General features: G+C 46.1%; 1 protein-coding gene across 1 annotated transcript in view; it reads right to left on the bottom strand.

Annotated features, from left to right (window-relative positions):
* Positions 1-24629, bottom strand: part of BACH2 (BTB domain and CNC homolog 2) — a 439685-nt gene that overhangs the window by 237208 nt on the left and 177848 nt on the right. Inside the window, exon 2 of the mRNA XM_029595411.1 lies at positions 7677-7836. Within this exon, the coding sequence (XP_029451271.1) occupies positions 7677-7709 (33 nt within the window). The 5' untranslated portion in view covers positions 7710-7836. The remainder of the gene's footprint in view (positions 1-7676; positions 7837-24629) is intronic.

Below are 24629 nucleotides of genomic sequence, written 5' to 3'. Positions count from 1 at the left end.
AATCCAAGCCACCAACTAAACACTCATCCCCATGCTTTTCATTTTATTCACAAGCCTCCTATGTGGGACCATATCAAAAACTTTGCTGAAATCCAAGTAGATCATACTGAGTACTCTTCCTTGATCCAATTCTCTAGTCACCCAATCAAAAAAATCAATCACATTTTTCTGACAGGAACTTTCCTTGGTGAATCCATGCTGCCTCGGGTCCTGATTGTAGATAGTTCACTAACCTTTCCTTCAGCAGCATCTCCATTAATTTCTCACCACAGTGGTAAGGCTAACCAGCCTATAGTTTCTAGCCTCCTCACTGCTTCCACTCTTCTCCAATCATGCGGCATGACTCCCGTTTCTAGGGATCTATTGAACAGGTCTTTCAGCAGACCCGCCAGCACATCTCAGTATCCTGGTATGAACCTCATCCAGCCCCATGGCTTTGTCCACTTTCATTTTGCCTAGTTCTTCCCATACATTCTGTTCTGTAAACAGAGCTTTGTTTTCCTCATCCCCCATCTATGGTCTTAATTAACAGCAACAGTCCTTCTTCAGGGTCTTCTTTAGAGAACATTAAGCTGAACTATCTGTGCGCACAGGTAAGTGTGCGGTCACTTAAGGCGCTGCTTAACTCAGACGCACATAATACAAGGCCTGACTAGGCGGCTAAAAACTTGACACAGAATCTGGATGCACAGCTAGACGGAAACACCAGACTGACAAACCTGTAGAGGGCAGCCTAAGAAAGCGCACAAAATGCCATTGGGACCTACCACACGGTGCGCAGTGAAAAAGCCACAGAGTGGGGCCTAGCCTACAGAGGCTGCTCAACCTGCCAGGCTGCCCAACATCCCTCAACCTCCCACGGAGTGGGACAAATGTTGGAATGGTGCGCCAAGCACAGAGACTGGAAAAAAAAAAGGAGGAAGCCCTACACTACAAAAGCCTCCTTTCACATCTCTGTAAATATATGTATATATATATTTTTTAAACTTAATGGAGCTCAGCCTTACCTGGCTGAGTACAGAAACAGTCTCTAGCTGCGGGGGAAGAGGGCATACACTGTCTCCACCTTTCAGCTGCTTAAGCAGCTAAGTCCATGCCAGCTGAAAAACCAGCTACCAGACCAAGGCACTCATCTGAGGGACTACAGAAATCACCTCAGGAATTCTCAACTGTGGGAGGGACCTTTTGGTATCACCGAGGAAGAGCAGGGCGAATTTTATCCTTAATTCTCCTTTATTTTCTCCTTAATTCTCCAAGTGGAGAGATGCATGTCCACCAACTGCTGGAGACGTAGAATACTGGCAGGCTGATATCACTGCAGGGGTGTATAAACTGTGACGTCAGTTTGCTCTGTCTCCATCTCCTGATAGAAGTGCATAACCCACTTGTTCTGGATTCATCTGACTGGACGCTAAGAAATTAAACGTTATTCACTTGGAAGAACTATTTAAAAAGAAAACACCCTAGAGGTGTGTGGTTGTGGGGCAGGGTGGGAGAGAACAACAACTCTTGTAGACACCAGGCTTTTTTAAATTAACAAACACAGTTAATTAATACAGATAGCAATATTTACAGTTTGGAAAAATAGAGAGAGATTTCAAACCATGCAACAGAGAAATGCAAAAGAATTAATGTCAGCAAGAAAGCAATCTATATTATGGCTAACTTTAAATAAAATTTCAACTAATCTATCTTCTCAGGATGTTCTGTTGATAGCCCTGCCAGTTAAGGACATTAAATCCACAGATTAATGTAAGAGGGCAATTTCTTCTGCTGGCCCATCGTTGTGGAGCTGCCATCTCAGAGAACTGCGAGTCAGGAAAGATTATTTACCCTTCAGGAAGCTTGTTAAAGCTTTGCTATTTTCTGCTGCCTTCTAACTGAGTATGATCTATATTTATCACAGTGAATGTAAATTGTTAAACTGACTTGTTCTCTTTGCTGGCTCTCTGTAAGCTAGGAATAGTATGGGTTATGACTGGTTTATGAGAAATGTTCTACCTACTATTGCGGCTGCATGTTGATGCAGTTGTATGTTGATATTCCTTTAAGTTGATTGTGTTGTATTGATATTAAGGAATCAACAGTTTTGTTTTATGTCTTTTGGACCTATTGGTTATCAGAGTATATTTTATTATGCACCCTCACCTTGGGCCTTTGGGAGGGGCAAGTTATAAAGTTAAAGAAAAAAAGAAATAGCTAGCTGGATAGATGGCAAGTTTCATTATTGTGCATTTTAAATTGTTCACTGTCAAGGGACTGTCTAGGATCCATTATCATCCTCAAGCCTTTAGGGATCCACAGAGTATTCAAAAGGGCATGGATCCCTAAAGGCTTGAGGATGATAATGAAGAAAAGTGTGCATGAGGGTAACCTGCACGGAGCGGCGGGTTAGTACCATTAACTAGAAGGCATGGTGTGGGGGGGGGGGGGGGGAATTACTACCCTTAACCAATTAGCCTTGATGATTTTGACACAACTGCAACATTGCTCTCTGCTTTGAAGGCGGAGCAGTGAGAAAAGGGTATTGGATTCTGTAGGCAGCCAACGCTAGGCTCCGACTTTCACGGTCTGGTGCACTGATACGCAGACACTGGGGATAAAGCTTCTATGGCCAAGTCCAAAAGCAAAGAACGTTCCAGCAGCATTATCTGAATTATCAGCAAGGCTTCCTACCACGTAAAAATGTTGCAGTAATTTTGTTATGGGTTTAAAAGTTGCTTGTTTTTTCTTGTAAGTAATACTATCCTTAACTTAAGGCATGGGGGTAACCTGCCCGGAGCAGCAGTTGCGGCCATGGGAAGCTTGCTGGGCAGACTGGATGGACCATTTGGTCTTTTTCTGCCAACAATACTATGTTATTATGATTAGGTGGTACATCAAGTGAAATAATAACAATTTCCCTGTTTTGGGACCCATACTTTCAATATATTTATAAACGATCTGGAAAGAAATACGACGAATGAGGTAATCAAATTTGCAGATGATACAAAATTGTTCAGAGTAGTTAAATCACAAGCAGATTGTGATAAATTGCAGGAAGACCTCGTGAGACTGGAAAATTGGGCATCGAAATGGCAGATGAAATTTAATGTGGATAAGTGCAAGGTGATATTACATACAGGGAAAAATAACCCATGCTATAATTACACAATGTTAGGTTCCATATTAGGTGCTACAACCCAAGAAAGAGATCTAGGCGTCATAGTGGATAACACATTGAAATCATCGGTTCAGTGTGCTGCGGCAGTCAAAAAAGCAAACAGAATGTTGGGAATTATTAGAAAGGGAATGGTGAATAAAACGGAAAATCTCATAATGCCTCTGTATCGCTCCATGGTGAGACCGCACCTTGAATATTGTGTACAATTCTGGTCGCCGCATCTCAAAAAAGATATAATTGCGATGGAGAAGGTACAGAGAAGGGCTACCAAAATGATAAGGGGAATGGAACAACTCCCCTATGAGGAAAGACTAAAGAGGTTAGGACTTTTCAGCTTGGAGAAGAGACGACTGAGGGGGGATATGATAGAGGTGTTTAAAATCATGAGAGGTCTAGAACGGGTAGATGTGAATCGGTTATTTACTCTTTCGGATAGTAGAAGGACTAGGGGGCACTCCATGAAGTTAGCATGGGGCACATTTAAAACTAATCGGAGAAAGTTCTTTTTCACTCAACGCACAATTAAACTCTGGAATTTGTTGCCGGAGGATGTGGTTAGTGCAGTTAGTATAGCTGTGTTTAAAAAAGGATTGGATAAGTTCTTGGAGGAGAAGTCCATTACCTGCTATTAAGTTCACTTAGGGGCGGATTTTAAAACGAGCGCGAATAGCCTACTTTTGTTTGCGCTCCAGGCGCAAACAAAAGTACGCTGGATTTTAGTAGATACGCGCGGAGCCGCGCGTATCCGCTAAAATCCTGGATCGGCGCGCGCAAGGCTATCGATTTCGTATAGCCGGCGCGTGCCGAGCAGCGCAGCCTACCCCGTTCCCTCCAAGGCCGCTCCGAAATCGGAGCGGCCTCGGAGGGAACTTTCCTTTGCCCTCCCCTCACCTTCCCCTCCCTTCCCCTACCTAACCCACCCGCCCGGCCCTGTCTAAACCCCCCCCTTACCTTTGTCGGGGGATTTACGCCTCCCAGAGGGAGGCGTAAATCCCCGCGCGCCAGCGGGCCTCCTGCGCGCCGGGCCGCGACCTGGGGGCGGGTACGGAGGGCGCAGCCACGCCCCGGGCCGTAGCCACGCCCCCCATACCCGCCCCCAAAACGCTGCCGACACGCCCCCGAAACGCCGCGACGACCGGGCCCGCCCCCCGACACGCCCCCGACACGCCCCCCCTCGGAGAACCCCGGGACTTACGCGAGTCCCGGGGCTCTGCGCGCGCCGGGAGGCCTATGTAAAATAGGCTTCCCGGCGCGCAGGGCCCTGCTCGCGTAAATCCGCCCGGTTTTGGGCGGATTTACGCGAGCAGGGCTCTGAAAATCCGCCGCTTAGAGAATAGCCACTGCCATTAGCAATGGTAACATGGAATAGACTTAGTTTTTGGGTACTTGCCAGGTTCTTGTGGCCTGGATTGGCCACTGTTGGAAACAGGATGCTGGGCTTGATGGACCCTTGGTCTGACCCAGTATGGCATGTTCTTATGTTCTTAATAATAACTCGCAAAGTTAGGCACCTAAACCAAGGACCTCCTAAACCTTTCCTGGTGACCAAACGGGCAGTTGGGCTTTCAGGTGGTCACACTGAATATGCATAAGATTAACTTGCATAGATTATGTCTCCAACTCGTATATATTTATTGTGACTGGTCTGAAAACTTGATTGGCTGTGGGCTCAGCAGGACAGCTTTGGGAAGTCCTAACCTAAAGTCTGAAAACTGACAACGCTTAGAGTCCTACATTAAGAGCTGGGTTTTTTTTTTTTGTTTTTTTGCTTTTGGTAGTTGTGGCTGCATGCTGGCATGTGAGATCACAAGCCAGGGGAAGACTGCAATCTTGCAAAGACAGGAAGTTGCATTTATTTGTTTAAAAAAAAAAACGTTCACCTGACATTCCAACCTGAATTCAGTAAAATAAAATAAATGCTGTAAAAGACCACTTATAACTGAGAAACAACTGCACCTGGTGCAACTCTCCGTCTGCTGGTTGAAGATCATTATAAAAAAAAAAAGACCACAAGAAAACAGGGAAGTATTTTTCAAAGGCCTTTTCCTGGGTAAAACCTGCAGAAAATCTGATTTGCGGATAAACTTGGGCTGTTTGCATGTACATTTACCAGACTGAGTGGAGGCATTCCCGGGGCAGAAGTGGGGAGGGGTCTGGACTTACATGCAGGTTTTGGGATTTTCAAAATACGTGCGTCAAATTTTCTGCACACATAACGACAGGTATCATTGTGTATGGCAGGGGTAGTTTTGTAAAACAAATAAAAAATGTGTACTAGGTTGGGAATTGGGTGGGGTTGAGGAGGTCCCTGTGGTGATCCTCTCTGCCATCCCCAACCTTCCCACCAGCTCAGACTTTCTTTCTCATCTCCCCCCCCCCATCTTCCTGCAGGGGTCGGTTGGGTGGTGGCGTCTCCTGTCTTCCGATGCTGGCAGGATGAGCTCCCTCAGCTGCCACAGTGTGGTCCGGTGCAGGTGGCGGGTATCTGCTCTGCCAGCCACTCCATCCCAGTGCCATGAGCAGTTTTTGAACCTCGCAGGGCCAGGCATCGCTGCTTCCTGGCTGCAACTTTCCCAGCGGCCTCTGCAATCTGATCCAGCCTGACCTGGCACAAAATCACCACAAGCATATGGGTAAATCTGCTGGGATAATTTTCAATGCACACTTCTGCACACAAGTCTGCACTTAGCTTAAATATTTGCCTCATAAATTGGGAAGGCTATTTTAAAATTACCCCCACAACACTCACTGACAGGTAACGGTAACTCCTTAACGGAGTATTGCTTGCATTTTTAAAAGAGGACACCTTCCAAAACGGCCCAATCAGAATGCAAAATCCATACCGTACTTTGCATCCGCAGACCATGTACACGTTTTCATAGGGAAAGTCCAGGCATAACTTTGAAAATTGCCCAGGAGTACCTCTGGGTCTCTGGATTTTCCCACCTACTCTTGATGCAGGCTAAATTCTATCTGGCAAACAGAACGCTCGCCACTCCCTAACCATGCCCACAAAACATTCCCCAGGCACATGCTTTTCCTTGGGTCACGGGTGGGTACTTTCCAGACAGCCCCCTTTACCTGGGTGCCCAACAGGTCGCCTGCCTCAGTTAAATCTGTTTAGAAAGGACACCTTGAGACAGGGCCCGGATCATTCTCTGACTCGTTCGTCTCATGATGACCAGTTATTAATGTTCGGTGGAAGGAACGAAGCCAGCTCTGGCGTTCACAAACTGGAAATTGCCTGCCTGGCCATTAATGCTGTTACCAATAAATCACCAAACTGTACAAATTATATAAAATTTTAGGAAGAAACCCCCCCCCCCCCCCAGCAATTCTGTAGCTAGTTTATTTTTATTTATTTGAAACATTTTTATATCACTTTCCCAGGTTAGCACCTTTCCAAAGCAACATTCAAAACTGGTTAAAAACGCTATACTTGGCCAATCAGAGTAAAGATATTACATTCCCAGTTTACAAACACACCTACCGCTTCATAAATTTATTTTTTTAAGGAATATGACAGTAGCTTGACAATGATCACTTCCCGCAGGAGGCTGTAATTCTGGAACCAGCATCTATTCTAAAAATCGTCCCTTATTTGTATGTGCTTTGTTTTTTTTTAACATCACAATGCAGTAGCGAGGCTCTCTGCCTTCTCACACTTCTCCAAGCAAAAAAAAAAAATGTAAAAATTCCTTCCGGTGACGTCAATTGGTGACAACCAATCAAAACGTGGAACTCCCAATCCCATCCTTCTCAGTGTCACCCACACATATTATAGTGTAGCAAGAAACACCGACAGGGATACACTGCTGATGGACACAGCACCAACCCGAGAGCACTGCTCAACCTTGTGCTTTCAAGCACTCCAAAAATGCCATAGCCCAATACAGCGCACACCCTCTAGTACCTTATTGCAATTAGAAAGCTATTCTAACTCGACAAAAAAGAAAAAAAGAAGACAATTTACGGTACTTGGATCCATTCCACTCAGATACCTGCTCCAGCCAAAACTTTTAGCAGCCAATCTCAGAGCAAGGGATTCCATCTTTGACTTGATAAAGGATGCTAAACACCAACCAGCGCTTAACTCTTAAGAGTTTACAAGGCTATATATACTTCTTGTAGCTTCCTACCTAAGGGACACAAAAAGGAAGCCATTTGCAAAATCTCGGTGCAAGACTCAGGCTCATTCAGTCGCAATTGACATTTACAGTAGCTTCAGAGGTTTTTGCTGTGAAGATGGAGAGCAGTGACTTTCTAGCAACTGCTGCATGCTCCTTTAAAAACATGAAGACAAGCTGACAATGAATTACCAGTGAAAAAGAGGTCCTATTTTCCCCACTTAGAATATCTTTGGCCATTACCCATCAAAATTTAACCTGTAGAGTGAAAAATGAGAAAAAAAAACGCAGCAGAGACACACTGGAAGATTTGCAAGACAGTGTGAAATCCAGACGAACGCAATAACACAGCAGGGAATATCCAGCAAAATAAAGATAAATGGTACCTTTAAATGATGTCTCTCTCTATTAACATACATTTTCCAGCAACCAAAGCAATACTATTCATGTAACAGGTCCTCATGCTGATCAGGTCCCCATCTGGAAGTCATTATGGGCTCAAGGAAGACTTGGTGAAGAGGTCCAGGTTCGTTAACTTTACAGCACCTACAATAAACAGAAGCAGAATTCAACAGGAGGGAGAGGCATTTCCTCCAGAGAAACTGTAAATGAGGAGAGAAGGTTGATGGGAGAATCCCAGGCACATTATTTCTCAAAGCATTTCAAGCTGAAAATATGCTTTAGGCCTCGTACCTGCCTAGATGTGATGGTGACGCAGGGTACAAATCTTTTTTTTTTTTTAATAGAAATAAACAAGTAAACAATGCGACAAACTGCTGGTCTCCAACCGGGAAGTACCAGTCTGTATTGGTTAGGAGGATGTTTATTTATTATTCCAGTCTGTCTTGCTGGCTATTTTACGTAGGCTTTAAAGCCAGGATTTGGGGTTTGTTTTTCGTATTTACATTTTTTTTTTTTTACAGACATATATCTAATGTATAATGTATTTATTGACTGATATTAAGCTATTGTTTTGATTCAGTTTTCTGTTATACTGTTATGGATTTTAAATGTAACTGGTTTGTTATAACGTAAACCGGAGTGAAGGCAATGTCTGCTATACCTCGGTATATAAACGAATGCTAAATAAATAAAAATAAAATATACATCTGTATTTACTGTACGGTATTATAAGAACTGCTTTACATCGCTTTGGGCTTACTGTAAATCCAGCATATTCTGGTAGAGAGGTTCCATGAACCTCTCTACCAGAACCTGCAGCCCCGGGCTCTTTTTAACTCTGCAAGCTGCTTCCCTACCTCAGGCATCTCCAGCTTCCACCCCCTTTCCCCATTTATATTCTCTTTCTTTTCAGCACACGGAGTGAGCTCTCTGGGAGAATACCTGTTTCTTTTGTGGTGTTTGTTTTTAACCTAACGCGACTAACTTGTCTTCCTCCTCTTCTGGAAAACCGCGTACACTGCTGGCGCTCTAGCAGTAAAAACGGTGCTCGGTGGAGGCAGATCGAAAGGCCGTGCCACCTGAAATCACCGTGGGGGAAAGAGTGCCCGACACTCTTTGGAACGGCCCAGCCAGCTCAACCCCGCGAACCGTTCCTTCGCGCCGTCCTCCAAGGACGCGAAGGCTTTCACCGTGCGCAGATTCCAGAATCAGATCTTTCCACTACCCCCTCTTCTCATCTGAAGAAGGAACCTGTCTAGCTTTTGATGTTGATCCTTTAAAAGGTATCACAGCCCTCTAAGACTCTAGTTCACCCGATTCCACTGCATTTTTCAGTGAACAATAACAGCATTATTTTAATTGCACCAATTATGTTAATACCATAACATTATTACAAATAGTTTAAAAGCAGAGAAGGATATTTAAGAATTCTAATTTTGAGACGGCATAAGATGTTGTTGCTTTTAAGCACATAATCAGATTGCCAGATACCAGCAGGCCTCCCTGCTCTATAGCGCAGAGATGATCTCAGGCGTGCACAGAGCCCACTGTTACACTGTTCTGAGCCCTAACGACAACGTAAAATCTGAGTAAGCTGGGCAGGCAAGGCAAGGCAAGTGACTGGCCAAACTAAGCTTCTGCATTATTAAAGTGATATCTACCATTAATTCTAGTTTTTATTTTGCTAAACACCTACCAATAAACCTTAGCGTTAGCTTGGAACAGACTACCAGCAGAGGCGATGGCTAGCAAACCGGTACCAGAATTCAAGCAGGCATAGGACAGGCACCGAGGGACGTGGTAAGGTCAAAGAGAGAGAAGCACGGCCAGAGGAGTAGGGTCTGCGATGCCACAGTAGAGAGGGACAACAGGTCAGAGTGGATGGGCTAAGATATCCTTAGGGGTAGATTTCAAAAGAAGTGCGCGCGGTTCCCGGCGCGCGCATGTGGACGTGCCGCTTTTATAACAGGCGCGTGCCGGCGCGCACATGTTATAAAACTGAATGGCCGCGCGCACATGTGTGGGCGGTGTGGGGGGCAAAATTTTGCTGACTAAGTGCAGCAACGCAATCAAACCTCCCCCAGTCCCGTCCCCCCCCCAGTTCGCTCCAATTAAGGAACGGACTGGGAGGGAACTTCCCTATCCCCTACCTAAACTCTTTCCCTCTTCTCCCCACTCCCTAAACCAGGGGTCAGGAACCTTTTTGGCTGAGAGAGCCATAAACGCCACATATTTTAAAATGTAATTCCATGAGAGCCATACAATATGTTTAAAACTAAATACAAGTAAATGTGTGCATTTTATGTAAGATCCCACTTTTAATGTACAATAAGTCTCTGAAAATATTACACCAGGCCTTAAGACACCAATACATCTCCTATTAGGAAAACGGACCAAGTCAGGCTGCTATAGAGTCCTACACAGAAACAACACGCCAGCAGAAAACCTCACCTGAATCACGTGCTGTCCCTCACCTAACATAGAATAAAGAGACCAAAACGCATAACAAGAAGCATGCAGAAAAAACTGAATTGGAAACTGCAACAAGCCAGAGTCTCTGTATGCAGTGTAACAAAGGAAAAAAGAAACATCACCCATCCTTATAAAACAAATCAAGAAATATAAAATCATCAGCAGTAAAACTGTACTAACAAAAAGACCATATTTCGAAACAGCTGATGAGAGGAATATCCAATAATTAAAACTCATATAAAACATTTCCAGATACCAACAAAATATTTCAAAATAGCAGACACAAAGATCCAGTAATGAAAAATAATAAGGATACAAAAATTTTTTTGCTCTGCATACCTGGGAACGTTTGATATCCAGGTGTCCTGAGATTGTTCTGAATTAGCAGGAGGTGGGGTGGTTTGCTTGGAACTTTCTCCTCTCTCAGTCACATACCAGCGCTCTCTCTCACACTGGCTCTCAATGACACACCTATACACACATGCTCTCAGTACTCACATATACACATGTTTTTTCTCACTCACTTATATAGGCTCTTAATTACACATTTACACACATGCTGTCTATCTTTTCACGCTTACACACACACACAGGCTTTCAATCACATAAATACATGCTGTCTTTTTCTCTCACACACAGACTCTCATTCACATGCTTACAAACATGTCCTCTCTTTCTCTCATTTACACACAGGCTCTCAATCACATACTCACATGCTCCCTCACCTAAATCAGCTCTCAATCACACACAGACACACATGGTCTCTCTCTCTCATTTAAACACAGGCTCTCAATCACATACTCACATGCTCCATCACCTAAACCAGCTGTCAATCAGACACAGACACACATGATCTCTCTCTTACTTATACACACAGGCTCTTAATCATACATACACATGATTTCTCTCACACACAAAGGATCTCAATCATACACACATACTCTTTCACACAAACAGGTTTTCAATCACAAACTTACACATACAGGTTCCCAATGGTAAACTTACATTCATGCTCTCTCTCTCACAGGCAGGCTCTCAATCACAGACATACTCTCTTTCACATGTACAGGCTCTCAATCATTCACATACATGCAATCTCACTCACACACACAGGATCTCAAACACACACGCTTGCTCGCTCATTCACTCTCTCTCTCCCCCACCCCCACCCCCACCCCAGGAACTCGCGGCAGCAGCAGCCTCCTCCCAACACTAACCTCCTTCATTTTCAGCCCTCGCGGAGGCGGAGTCCCATCGGCCGCGGTTGAAACTCTTCATTTTCCTCCGAGCCGCGCTGCAGTCTTCTTCCCACAAGCATGGCCTCTTCTTCTCGCGCAGGCACCCGATGCTCACCACTTCCTCTTCCGGGCCGCGGGAAGAAGAGAGCACGCCGGTGCCGCTCAGCACCGGCGTGCTCTCTTCTTCCCGCGGCCCGGAAGAGGAAGTGGTGAGCATCGGGTGCCTGCGCGGGAAGACTCCCGCGCAGGCACCCGATGACTCCAGCGCTGGCACCCGGCTGACTCCAGTCGTGCCGCTGCCGGCGTGCTCTCTCCTCCTCCTCCCCCCCCCCCCCCCCGGCCCGGAAGAGGAAGTGGAGAGCATCGGGTGCCTGCGCGGGAAGAAGAGACCACACTAGCGTGGTCTCTTCTTCCGCGCAGGCACCCGATGCTCACCACTTCCTCTTCCGGGCCGCGGGGGGGGGGGAGGAGGAGAAGAGAGCACGCCGGTGCCGCTGACTCCAGCTGTCCCGCCGCGTTCCGCCCGGGCTGACAGCATTTTAAGCCCGGGCAGCGGAGGACTGGGGAGCAGCTGGGTCAGCGGGGAACCGCGAAGTGTGGCGACACTTGTCTGCGAGCCAGATGCAGCCCTCAAAAGAGCCATATCTGGCTCGCGAGCCATGGGTTCCCGACCCCTGCCCTAAACCCTTACTCGGCTGCTGGTGTGTGCTTCCCTGGGACAGCGGCTAATGGCCGCCGTCCCGGCTGGCCTCCGTCCCACCCAGACCACGCCCCCCCGGTCCGCCCCTTTTTCAGGGCCTGGCACTTGTGCGCGTAAGTGCCGATCTTTATGCGCGTGGCCGTTTTAAAATTAGGCCTTTAACCTATAGCCCACATCTTCTAAAAATGAACTGTTATAATGCAACAAATGGATGCCCCAGCAAATGAAAGGATCGCTCTATCGTTCTGTTAGGATTTCATGTGCTAAAACCACTGAGGTAGGGACACTGACAAGATTTTAGTCATCTTGGATCTGGGAGCTTTTTGATTCCAATAGCCTTCAGAATTAAGAGGCTGGAAGGACAGTAACGGAGAAAACTAAAGCTTCCAGGATCGGACAAATGAAACTTCCAAGAATGATACCCTTAACTCTGCTCTGGCTCACCAGCTCTGCAACAGTTTGTTTCTTCAACAGACATCAACCTCACGGGCCACAGTTTACAACTATCTGGGCATTAAAGCAATCATATTAGCTGAAAGTTAAATGTCTCCTCTAATGTTTATTTTTATTTTTTATCCCAATGGTGTCCAAAGACAAAAATGCGTATTACCGTCACCCTGCCTGGTTTCCTATGACTGGAATGATCACGGAAAGCAAGCACCTGGGCGTCGTCATGGCTTGACGCTCATGTGTTTGCGATTTCATCCTGTGAGAGAAACACTGTTACTTTGTATCTTTTGCCACCTCAACTGAATTCATCACATAAGCTACTCTGCAAGAAATTACAAAACCGGAGATCTGGCTTTCATTCCCAAACTCAGCTTCAACTCCTTAGGACAACGGCCACTGAACAGATGCTACGGAAGGGGGCGCTCACAGCTCCTGGAAGGAAGTCCCAGTCATTACCTGATGGCAACATCTACTAGTGAGGCTCAGGGCACAAGCGTATCGTGTTCCAGAGGGAGTCGTGGTCTGTGGCTCTTGGCAAAGGCTTGTCGGGTGCAATGGTTAGGCTACAAAGGAATGGGGGGGTGGGGGGAATGGATAAAGGCCTCTGGCACTGCAGCCACAATCGTCATTGGTTCTAGCAGAGTTGGAAAAAGCTACAGAGCTAATAAAGGAAAAAAAAAATCTTGGGGCTGATGGGCACAAAGCTACTGTGTCCAATGAGTCTGTGCAGACCTAGAAGCTTATTCTGGTCTCACAAAGCATGGACACAATTCCAAAGTGTGTTTACTAAAGCCAGGTAATTGGAAGTCCTGCCTATTATGTACAGCACAGTCTTTCAAAAGTACACAAATCAAATACTAATATGCATTCCCGTGGTAATTAAAAGTATTATTTGCTAAGTGGTTGCTTCTGAATTTCTAGAAGGTGTTCTATTGCCATTCCTCTGAACTCCCGGCAATAGTCAGTTGCAAAACAGCATCCTCCTAAATGACCTCATTCACAATGGGAGCAGACTGCTGACATCAGTGATGGCCAGAACCAATCTGGCTCAATTAGCAGGAGGTACTTTGTGAACCTCTTGCTAACACGGTTGCTTCCAGACGTTCAGAGGAATTGCAGAGTAGGCTATTATAGATTCTCCGAAATAATGATTTGGTAATAAAACACTGCAAGTGCTATGGTGTGATTATTACCGCTGATCGTGTGAACTTTAGAAACACTGCTCAGCACACAAAAGGTGAAGTTTTCTGCCCGGAACACACATGGCGTCCAACAACAGAGAACGTGAAAAGACCTGGGGAAAAAAACCCACCAACCCCAGAAATTTGGATCAGATGGTTCAGTTTTAGCCCATCCTGCCAAGATGGAAGTGTTCTTTCGATGGAAGTGTTCTTTCTATCTTATTAATGTTGCTGGAGCATGAATTCATTCCCTCACGGCTGAGCAGTTCCAGGCCGTGAGCTCATCTCAAGTCCATGGGGAAGACATGTTTTACTGTTGCACTGCTGGAGCAGTGTGTGATCTCGCACCTTGGCCCTAGGTCTGCCAGCCCGCTGTAGTATTAACTACACAGGATTCCTAGAAGAATCCCTGTAGCCCTTTGGGTGCACACCATTTTTCCAAGAGTGGCTGAGCTCAGTTCATGTCCCACAAACTCCAGAGGCACCCCCTGGTGCCGTACCTCGCAGCCCACCCAACGACCTAACACAGTACCATCTCAGCTGTGGCGCTGTGTGACCCGAAGAGCATCTTTTACAAAAGGGACCCTGCCCCTCAGGGAATAGGGACCGTCCCATCAGGGGAGGCTGTTGTTCATCGAAATTCTAACTTCCTTCTGCTCTTGGCTCATTTCCCTAGGTCTGGGGTAGCTGTAGACTTATCCCAGTGCCCCCAAGAAAATCAAGGTTTGGCATGGCCTCCCCTCCCAAAAAAAGACCTCATGTACTTCTTGAAAATTAGTAAAGAAAAGGGGAGGATTTCCAGGCACCTGTTGGGCCTGGAAATCCTTTCAACTGCACAGGGAATCTGAAAGCTTTAACCCGCAATCCCAGCTTCCAAAGCATCGCTTGCAAGCAGACATGCTCTCCCCGTGGCAAGATTTCCATGGTCAGCTGAAGAGCTCAGATTAGCTTGAAGGGCCATTAATCAACTCAACAACTTTCAAATCAGCCTGACTCTTCTTCCACGCTTGGCGGGAGAGGGCTGCAGACAATTCATTTGCATACATCTTGCCCTGTGCAGTGCTCTTGCCGGGAACTGCGCTCACCAATGACAGGAGCACACCACCAGCTGCTCAGGGCTGGCTTCTTGTAACCACATGCTCCCGACCCTGCTACCGGTGATACATCCAGAGGGTGGCATCACCATGCCCTTCCTGCCATGCCCCCTGGAGCCCTGTATCCCAAGTTCCAAGGAACCTTGGCACAAGACTGAATGCAAGGGCCTGTCTGTCCAGAGATTCCCCTTGCATGGCCTTGCAGGCAGAAAGTTCCAGAATGGGTTAAGCAAAAACCCGGGTCTTTGGTGTGCTGCTATCCATCCAGCAGAACACAAAATCCAGTGTCCATCTCTGTTTTGGTTTTTTTTGGTGCTTTCATTCAGAGGCCACAGTAGCGTCAGTTCCAGGCATCTGTGTGAAGCAGCAGTAAGGGTGTGCAACGCCAGATTTTAACGTTTTAATATGCACCCAGGGGGAACGTTTCAGTTGTTGTTTTATGTAATCTATTTCTGAGTCGCATGCATACATGCACAGTGTTTCCTTGTTAATAAAACGAAACTACATCACTGATTTTTATAAGAGGATCAGTTCCTCATTTTTTGACATTTTAGTACCTAGACTGACTGCTCAGAATTTCCCCCTCTTGGGAGCATCGTCACTGAAGCTGTGCCTGAAACTCACTGGGGTTGGACCAACACACAGCTCCCAGACTTTGTCCTGAGGTCCACACTGCCCACAAAGGCTCACTAGAAAAGGACTTCCTTCCCTCCTGCCCCCGCCACCCCATAATTCTTCTGTAGATTTCTATTTTGAAAATTCTTCCTCATTATATCACCAAACTTATTCCTTAGACACCATTTTACAAAAAATAATTTTCAGGACATTCAGCCAACAGTCAAACTGACCTTTACCAAGAGATGCCTGGAATAACCTCCCAGCAGAGCTGGTGGAAACCATGACTGTGATAGTATCCAAGCATGCTTGGGATAGACACAATGAAAGGGACAGGGTTAGGAAGCTACAGTATTGCAAACAACCCACCCGTCACTCCCTCAAGTGTAAAGGCAAGGAGAGAAGTGATAAGGAGAAAATAAGGCTTGGCTAAAAGAAATATGAGCTAGCAACACCACAGGCCATGGGGGAGCTGGCTGGGAACCAGCAAGCCACAATCTCCCAGAAACCAACAGGGTCAACGTCAGCAGGGTGCTGAAGGCCAGGCACCATCTAGCCACAGGGATATAGGCAGCTGGATGTTCAGGTAACAGCCTTACTAGCTTTAGTGGCTGCTTCGATTACTGCAAAGCTAGGTGTGAAACAAGGGTGGGTGGATGCCTGGGTGTTGGATTAAGTAGGGGAATTTGTATGCTGCTCTACACAGGAAAATAAAACAAACACTACCTTGAATAAGGAGCAAAATCCTACAGGCAGTCAAGCTTCAAAGGCTTATTGATAGCTGGGAAACATCCTTAGCAGGGTTGACCAAAATAACCGAGCAGACTGGATGCGCCAACTGGTCTTTATCTGCCATCATCTACCATATTAGTATGTTACTATATATGCAAAAGAAAATCTTTCTCTACTATGGTGTAATTCATAAATAGAAAATCAGTTTCCAAATTAAGCTGCTAAAACATGATGCATTGTGATATGCTGATTGCTCAGTACTATCCATCTTTACTCCTGCCCCTCGGAGATCCATCATGGGCAATGGTCTCCAGAACATTACTGATTTCCTCCTATATCAAGTTCTGCAGGAAATTTCTGCACCTAAGAGAGCAGGACATGTCCTCCTTGAGAGCTTCAATGCTACTCTTTGGCGATCACTAGGCAAGGTCCCAGATCACTGTTTGGCTCTGCTTCTCAAGGACCGATACAGCGCCCTCAGCAGCACTCCCAGCTTACGCCCGATGTGGCAACTGCACCCCAGTTTCTCTGGTACCGTAAAAGAGGGTTCGCTTAGGAAGTGAGTCAATGTCCCAGCAAGAGCAAAATACAGGAGTCAAATCTGATAAGTTAAAGGGAAAGTTTTCAGAATCAAACAGCAAATCAAAGCAGTGTTTGGACTTTACAGCAGTGTGCCCAGCAAAACAAAGAAAGCCACGGTCCAGAAAGTCCAATCTTGCAGCACACGCTCATCAGCAGAGCAGCAAGCCTGAAAACACGTAAAGGGTTCTCCAGTAGACGTCAAGAATCAACAAACCCCCCAATCTGTGGTTCACTAATGCTTCATCTTGGACATGCAGAGACTTAAACTCCTCCTGGTGGTAGTCAAAAACTTGGAAGCACGAATGGACAGTGGGTCTAAGCTACTGTGTACGGTGAGAGTTACCAATGATACAGTGAAACTTGTGTTCTGCCTGCGATACAGTGAAACATGGGCTGAATCACTGATGAGAAACTTCAGTCAGCGTGTCTGTCTGTCCATGTGCGCACGCATGCGCATGTGAGTAAGGGTTGATTCACTCACATTCCTTGTGGAGTGCCATCAAAAGTTGCCAATTTATGAAAATACGTTCTTTATTATTCCAGGTAAAATGCTGCAATAAAAGGCTCAGGAACCGTAATGCTTTATTTATGATTCATATTCCATCTTTTGTAACTGGTCAGCCTCATCAGAGAAGATGACATTCAGGTACCGCCTGCTCAAGAGAGCTCACAATCAGGGGTTGATGAGTGGGTGGAGTAAAGGGCATTAATGGGGTGTCCTGTACTATCTCCTCCTCCTGCACACACCCAATATCCATTTTTTCGGGCTGGCAGAAATATTTTCTTATTTGCCAAATCATTCCTGAATACCTGCTTTTATGACACCTGGGGTAACCGACCGACAGTTTGAAAAATGGAACAACAACAACAAAAAAAAAAAAGACTGGTCCTTAAAAACCAATTTGATGTCAGTACAGTGCTCCGAAGAAAGGGGCTCAGGCCTGTGAGGCCGCATCTGGTTGCTGGGAACTACCGTCTCAGCACATAAAGAGTCGAATCTCGGCACGGCAAGCCCAGCAGTACACAGAATGGGCCACGGTAAAACGTGTGTCTATTAAAAAAAAAAAAAGAGAGAAAAGTTAAGGTTGTCAGTAAAAAAAAAAAGTTAATTATCTTGAGGCAGAAGTCAAGTGATGTGGTGAGCCTGGGAAGACGTACTTCTCGGAGCTCTGGGTGCCTCCCCTTCAAAGTGACAGTAATCTTACTTCTTCCATGAGAGCATTTATGTCCATAGACAGATTTATGCAAAAATTGCCTGGAATAATGCCCCTTAAAGGGGTGAAAAAATATAAAGAAAAGCCTGGTGAGGGAGGAGGAAAGATGGCCGCCGCTGCACGGGGTGCTCAACATCCGGCCCTCTCTTGTGACTTGATTGCGGATTTAACCACTGTGGTCGTAACAGCTTTAAGTTATTAAGTTATCTGCTATCTTGGAACAGACAGCTAGATCTGAAGACAATACTGACAGACTGCGGTTCCCGCTTGGAAAATGTGGAGGGGAGAATCGTTGTGGTAGAAGTTGAGGCGTTGACTTTTGAAGGTAGAATCAGCAGACTGCAAAAACAAATTTGCTCACAAACAGAAAAGATTGACGACTTAGAGAATCGCTCGTGCAGAAACAGTCGGGCCGATACAATAAGGAGCGGTAGGAAGAGCTGCGTTAGTGCCGGGCGCACCCGCGTTTGCCGCACGCACAGTCCGGCTCACCTACCGCTCGATACTGTATTTAAATAGCTTGCAAATGCAAGCCGCGTCCAAGAAGCGTCTGTGAAGCGTTAGGCCCGCGCAACCCATTTTACTGTATAGGCGCTTAATACAGCGCCTATACAGTATCCTGGGTGCGCTGGTACCTGTCATTTCAAATGTCATTTGAAATGACAGACACCAGGAAGTGGATCCCAACTTTAACCAAAGAAAACCTAAAAACCTAAAATCCCCTCCTCCCGAAGCGACTAGACATGTACCAACTTATTGTTTGTTGCTTTTCAGCCCTTTCAGCCTTCTCTGCCGTCCTCCGGAGGGGGGGGGCAGCCGGCGGCGAAAGCGGCTTCCAACGGTCCCCGCGCAGGTCCCAGTTCTCCTGGTTCAGCCGCTCCAGCTGCACCTCCAGCTCCTCGATGCGCCGCCGCTGCGTCTCCAATAACTTCTGCTGGCTCTCGATGATGTTCAGCTCCAGCAGGTACTCCGCGGCGCAGTTCGGGCTCTCGGCTCCAATGGCTAGAGCCAGCGAAGCGCATGAAGTAATGGCGCGAGCGAAGCGAAGCGTACTTTCATTGGCTTGAGCGCCCAAATTGACGGGCGCTCAAGCCAATGAAAGAACGCTTCGCTTCGCTCGCGCCATTACTTCATGCGCTTCGCTGGCTCTAGCCATTGGAGCCGAGAGCCCGAACCGCACCGCGGAGTACGGCAGCGCATCGAGGAGCTGGAGGTGCAGCTGGAGCGGCTGAGCCAGGAGAACCGGGACCTGCGCGGGGACCGCTAGAAGCCGCTTTCGCCGCCGGCTGCCCCCTCCGGAGGACGGCAGAGAAGGCTGAAAGGGCTGAAAAAGCAACAAGAAGTAAGTTGGTAACATGTCGAGTCGCTTCGGGAGGAGGGGATTTTAAGTTTTTAGGTTTCCTTTTGGGGGAAAGTTTGCCGTCTACCTTACCCCTTCCTCTAATGCAGGGGTAGGGGTAGGCGGTAAATTAGCAGGTTAAACGCGCGGCTAAACTGCAGGTTAAAAAGGCGATAGTCGGGGCACGCGTTACTGAATGGGGGGGAATAGCTAATCCGATCGTTTACATCTCATATACATGCCGCGGGCGGAAGGGGTTACTCGTTGATTTAAAGAGGCGGTAAGAATGGGTTAAAGGGGATAGCGAATCGCGGGTTGGGCTAACGCAGCCAAATTGTGAGTAAAAGGCGGGTTAGAAACAGGGTAACCGCAGCCGCACTTTACTGTATTGCCCTGAATATTAGGCTGAAAGATCTACCAGAGAAAGTGGAGGAATCTAATCTAGCCATTGTTTTAGAGGCATGGATACCGGAGGCCTTAAACATGCCAGACCTACGAGGCATTATGAAAATACAGCGAGCGCACCATCTTGGGGCTAAATGAGAAGGGGAAAGCAGGCCACGGATCACTCTGGCAAAAATACTTAATTTCACCCACAAGCATGCAGTGATGCAAAGGTATCGTCATCTGCACGAGGCAAAATATATAGACACCTCTCTACGGCTATTTCAAGATTATTCAGCTAACGTGTCAGCGGAAAGATTTTAATTCTGTTTGTGCCGTGTTAGTGCTGTGGAAAATCAAATTCGGCCTGCACTACCCAGCCTGCCTCCGTGTCTGGGATCATGGCGGAATTCAAATATTTGATGATGCTGGAAAAGCTCACCAGTGTGTTAATAAACTGTGAACGGCTTTAGAAAGGAGAGATGTTCACGGCTAACAGCAGTTGTGATAAGCTGGTTTGTTAATGGATCGCAATAAAGTTTTCTATTTCATTACCGTTAAGACCGTTGCGAGCGGCGCGGGACGTCATCTTCCGCTGCCGTGCGACAGTGGGTGACCCGTTGCATGCTGCCGCTGGGCGGAAACCAAGATAATGGACAGCTCAAGGGTCATGCTGGAGATGATCTGGGCACAGACATGGATAACACAGATTGTGACTCAATTTGTATCGGACAGTGGATAGCCCACCGCACACTGGCATGAGTCTTTTGAGTGACTCTGGACTGTCCCTGCTTAGTTGGTTTCTCTTGTGGGGTTGGCCGTTTTGCGATAGTTTAATGGGTACAGTCCCATCCCACTAGTGAGGGAGGCTGCTTGACCTGCAGACAGGTACTGCTGCAATCCTATGGGCAAGCTGTAAAACTTCTTACCAATGTGTTAACATGCTTTAGTAAGGGGTAATAGCGCGTGGAAAACGCGCGGCCAACCCCCTCCGAAACTAATAGCACCCACAACATGCAAATGCATGTTGATGGGCCTATTAGTTATTCCCGCGCGATACAGAAAATAAAATGTGCAGCGAAGCCGCACATTTTACTTTCAGAAATTAACGCCTGCCAAAGGCTGGCGTTAATTTCTGCCGGCACCGGGAAAGTGTACAGAAAAGCAGAAAAAACTGCTTTTCTGTACACCCTCCGACTTAGTATCATAGCGATATTAAGTCGAAGACCCCAAAAATAAAAAAAAAAATTTAAATTTAAAAAAAAAATTTTAAATCTGCCCGCGGGTTGGAAGACAGACACTCAATTTAGCTGGCGTCCGTTTTCCGAACCTGTGGCTGTCAGCGGGTTTGAGAACCGACACCAGTAAAATTGAGCGTCGGCTGTCAAACCCGCTGACAGCCGCCGCTTCTGTCAAAAAGGAGGCGCTAGGGACGCGCTAGTGTCCCTAGCGCCTCCTTTTACCGCGGGCCCTCAGTTGCATACAGGCCGATACTGAATCGCACGCCCAGGAGAGTGGCCTGGGCGCGCGCTGGGAGAGCGGGCGCTCGCTGGCTCTCCCGCGGGTTTTTCTGTATCGGCCAGATAGGTATTAAGGCAGGGCTTAGCCGCTTAAAAAGTAAGCAGTTCATTTGATTGCTGAGTTCCCGTTTTTCTTTCTTTATGGGTAACGAAGGGGAGGCACCCACACACATGCTTTATATATCTCATATTCTCGTGGAGAGGACAGACAATGCTTATTTTGGAGGGTTTTGAGTGGGGGAGGGGAGGCAAGGGGGGATGGGATTTAGATGGGGTATGGAATCATAAGACAGATATTTTCTGGCAGAGCTTGGTTAATAGGACCTCCAGAGACAAGTGGGAGACAGCTACCGTGGGCATTGATTCCCTTAGCTGGGGTGGGGATTGGTGCCTTTTTTGTACAAATTTGGCTGAATAGTGAACAGTCTATTTTTTTGGATCAAATATGGTTGATTCTCTGAGATTAATAGTGTGGAATGTAGCCGGGTTGGGCTCTCCAGTGAAGCAGGCCAAATTATTAGCGTTGCTCTGGCGGCATAAAGCCAAACTGGCTTGCTTACAGGAAATGCACCTAAATTGGGTACTTGCCAGGTTCTTATGGCCTGGATTGGCCACTGTTGGAAACAGGATGCTGGGCTTGATGGACCCTTGGTCTGCCCCAGTATGGCATGTTCTTATGGTCTTATGATCATGAACATGATAAACTGACTAGGGACTGGGTGGGCAGTGTGTTCTAGTCCCCAGCCATGTATAAGAAAGTGGGTGTGGCTATTCTGGTGGCTAAGCAGACAGCCTTTGAACATATCTCCACTCACGAAGATAAGGAGGGCCATTTTGTTATGGGAATAGGGAAGCTGTATGGCCAGACCACCACGTTGTGTAGTGTATATGCTCCAAACGTATATAACCATACTTCTTTTGAGGAGTTGCTGAGAACCCTGATTGCATATACACAAGGTACCCTGATATTTGCCAGAGACTTAAACTGTGTTGTAGATCCCACAGTGGATAGATCTTCCCAGATGTCTACACCCAAATTGGGGAAAAATAAGGGGGGTCCCTTATATTTGTAAACATTTACAATTATTGGATGTTTGGAGGATCTCACACCCTGAGGAGAAAAATTTTACACACATCTCTAGGGCGCATATGTGTATGTCGCATATCGATGATATGTGATTAGGGCAGGCATTGGGCCCACTGAATTCTCAGACCATTCTATGATATGGGGTGGGTGTTAGATCAGGAGGCTCTCCAGTGGGACAGTGGAGATGGAAGTTCCCTAGTCACTTCACTGGAAACTGCGATTTCCAGGCATATCTCAAAGTTAAATGGAAGGAGTATGAGGAGAACAATTCTATGCATAAGGTGAACCCTGCTATATTTTGGGAGGCAGGGAAGGCTGTTATGCGGGGGTGAGATCACTGCATATCAGATTAGGAAGTCTAAATTGCTCAATCAGTGTATAGTTGAGCTGGAGAGGGCATTTCAAAAAGCCAAAGCACAGCTCACGGCACATCCTTCCAAGGTCAACAAGCAACTTTATAGGGAGACCTTATACCCCCTAAATTGTCATTTACACCAGAAACAACAAGAGCCTTACTCTACACTTCCCCTAAACTGTACCGTTTTGGAAATAAAGTGGGGAAAACTCTTGGCTACCTTAGTGAGATTTAGGAAAGGACAAAACTACATTAAGGCCTTGAAAGATCGGGGTAGGATAAGGCAGACTTCTGCAGAAGAGATCTGTAAAGTCTGTAAACCGGTGTGATCTATATTCTTTATAGGAATATCGGTATATAAAAATTCAAAATAAATAAATAAATAAAATCTTTCGAGCTTTTTCTGCACAACTATACCATGATGATAGCGATGAGGGGGCTAGTAAAGCAGAAGAGATGTTCTTCCAAGGATTGAACTTGCCAAGGGTTACTGAACATCAGTTGACATGGTTGAACAGACTGCTTGATGTTCAGGAAATTTTGGGAGGAATTAAGACTAGACCACTACATAAATCCCGAGGCCCGATGGTTTCAATGTGGATTTTTATAAGATTTTGAGTAGGGACATAGGAGGTACTTTGAAAGAATTTTTTTACTGAGGCATTGACTAGAGATTCCTTTCCCAGAGAAGCCAAAAGGGCTTATATTACTGTATTACCTAAGGGAGGAAAAGATCCTTGCCAGCTGGCTTCGTATAGGCTCATATCTCTCCTGAATTTCGACCTAAAACCTTTTGCTAAAATTATTGCTGGTCAGTTGAATACAGTGTTACCTTCACTGGTTTCTGTGAACCAAGCGGGCTTTGTAAAGGGTGGAACGGTGAGTAAACATACTATGAGGCTATGGACAGCAATGGTACACAATAAATACTCTTTGACACAGGCGTTGGTGGTAGAGTTTGATGCCAAAAAGGCATTCGACCGGGTCGTATGGAAATTATTTTCAGTTCTACATAGATATAAGTTTGAAGATGACATCCAATGAAATATTTCTTTGTTATATCAAGAGCCTTGCTTGATTATTTTGGCAAATGGTTGTATGTCACAATAATTTGAATTGAAAAGGGGCATGAGGCAGAGATGTCCGCTATCTCCACTGCTGCTCTATATTCTTTCTTTAGATCCCCTGTTGCAGAAGATAGATGAATCATCGGATATTCGAGGCTTCAAGAAAGGTGGGGAATGTTTCAAAATAGTAGCTTTTGCTGACAATGTCCTAGTTTTTTTGACAGACCCAGTTCACTCACTGCAATCAGTCATGGATCTACAGATACAATTTGAAAGATTTTCGGGCCTAAAAATCAATCTGGACAAGTTGGAGGCCCTGGATGTCACCGGATCCTTTAAGGTCCACTGGCCCGGTCTTCTTCCTTTACATTGGGTAACCGGAGCGATTAAATATTTAGGAGTTAAAATCCCAGCTGATACCATGCATTTATACAATTGCAACATTTTGCCTTTACTTTTAAAGATCAAAAGGAAACTGGCTGAATGGCAGTCGCTGCGTTTATCAAGAAGTGGGAGTACCCATTTGTTTAAAATGATGGCCCTACCTAAGTGGTTATATGTGTTACAAATTCTACCTGTTTGGTTTAAGCGTAAGCATACTGTGGAATTAGAAAAAGCCCTTGGGAAATTTTTATGGGGGGTTAAGACAGCACATTTGGCTCTAAGCAAAATGTAGCTATCCTGGGAAGACAGTGGGATGGCCTGCCTGAGTTTGCAGTCTTATAATCTTGCCTGTTTACTTCGATATGTTCGAGATTAGCTATATGGGTCAGACGTGTTATCCCCCACCGTGTTTTTACAGGCCTGGTACAACCTGCTAAATCTTGGAAATCTATTGCACATACCTGAATATATGTTACCCGAGTATGTTCAACTCAATCTTATCATTTCCACTTGTAGGCAGGCA

This window comes from Rhinatrema bivittatum, chromosome 3 (genome assembly GCF_901001135.1).
Source record: "Rhinatrema bivittatum chromosome 3, aRhiBiv1.1, whole genome shotgun sequence".
Taxonomy (NCBI): domain Eukaryota; kingdom Metazoa; phylum Chordata; class Amphibia; order Gymnophiona; family Rhinatrematidae; genus Rhinatrema; species Rhinatrema bivittatum.
Note: the sequence above shows the minus strand (reverse complement) of the source record. Positions and strands in the feature narration are given on the sequence as shown.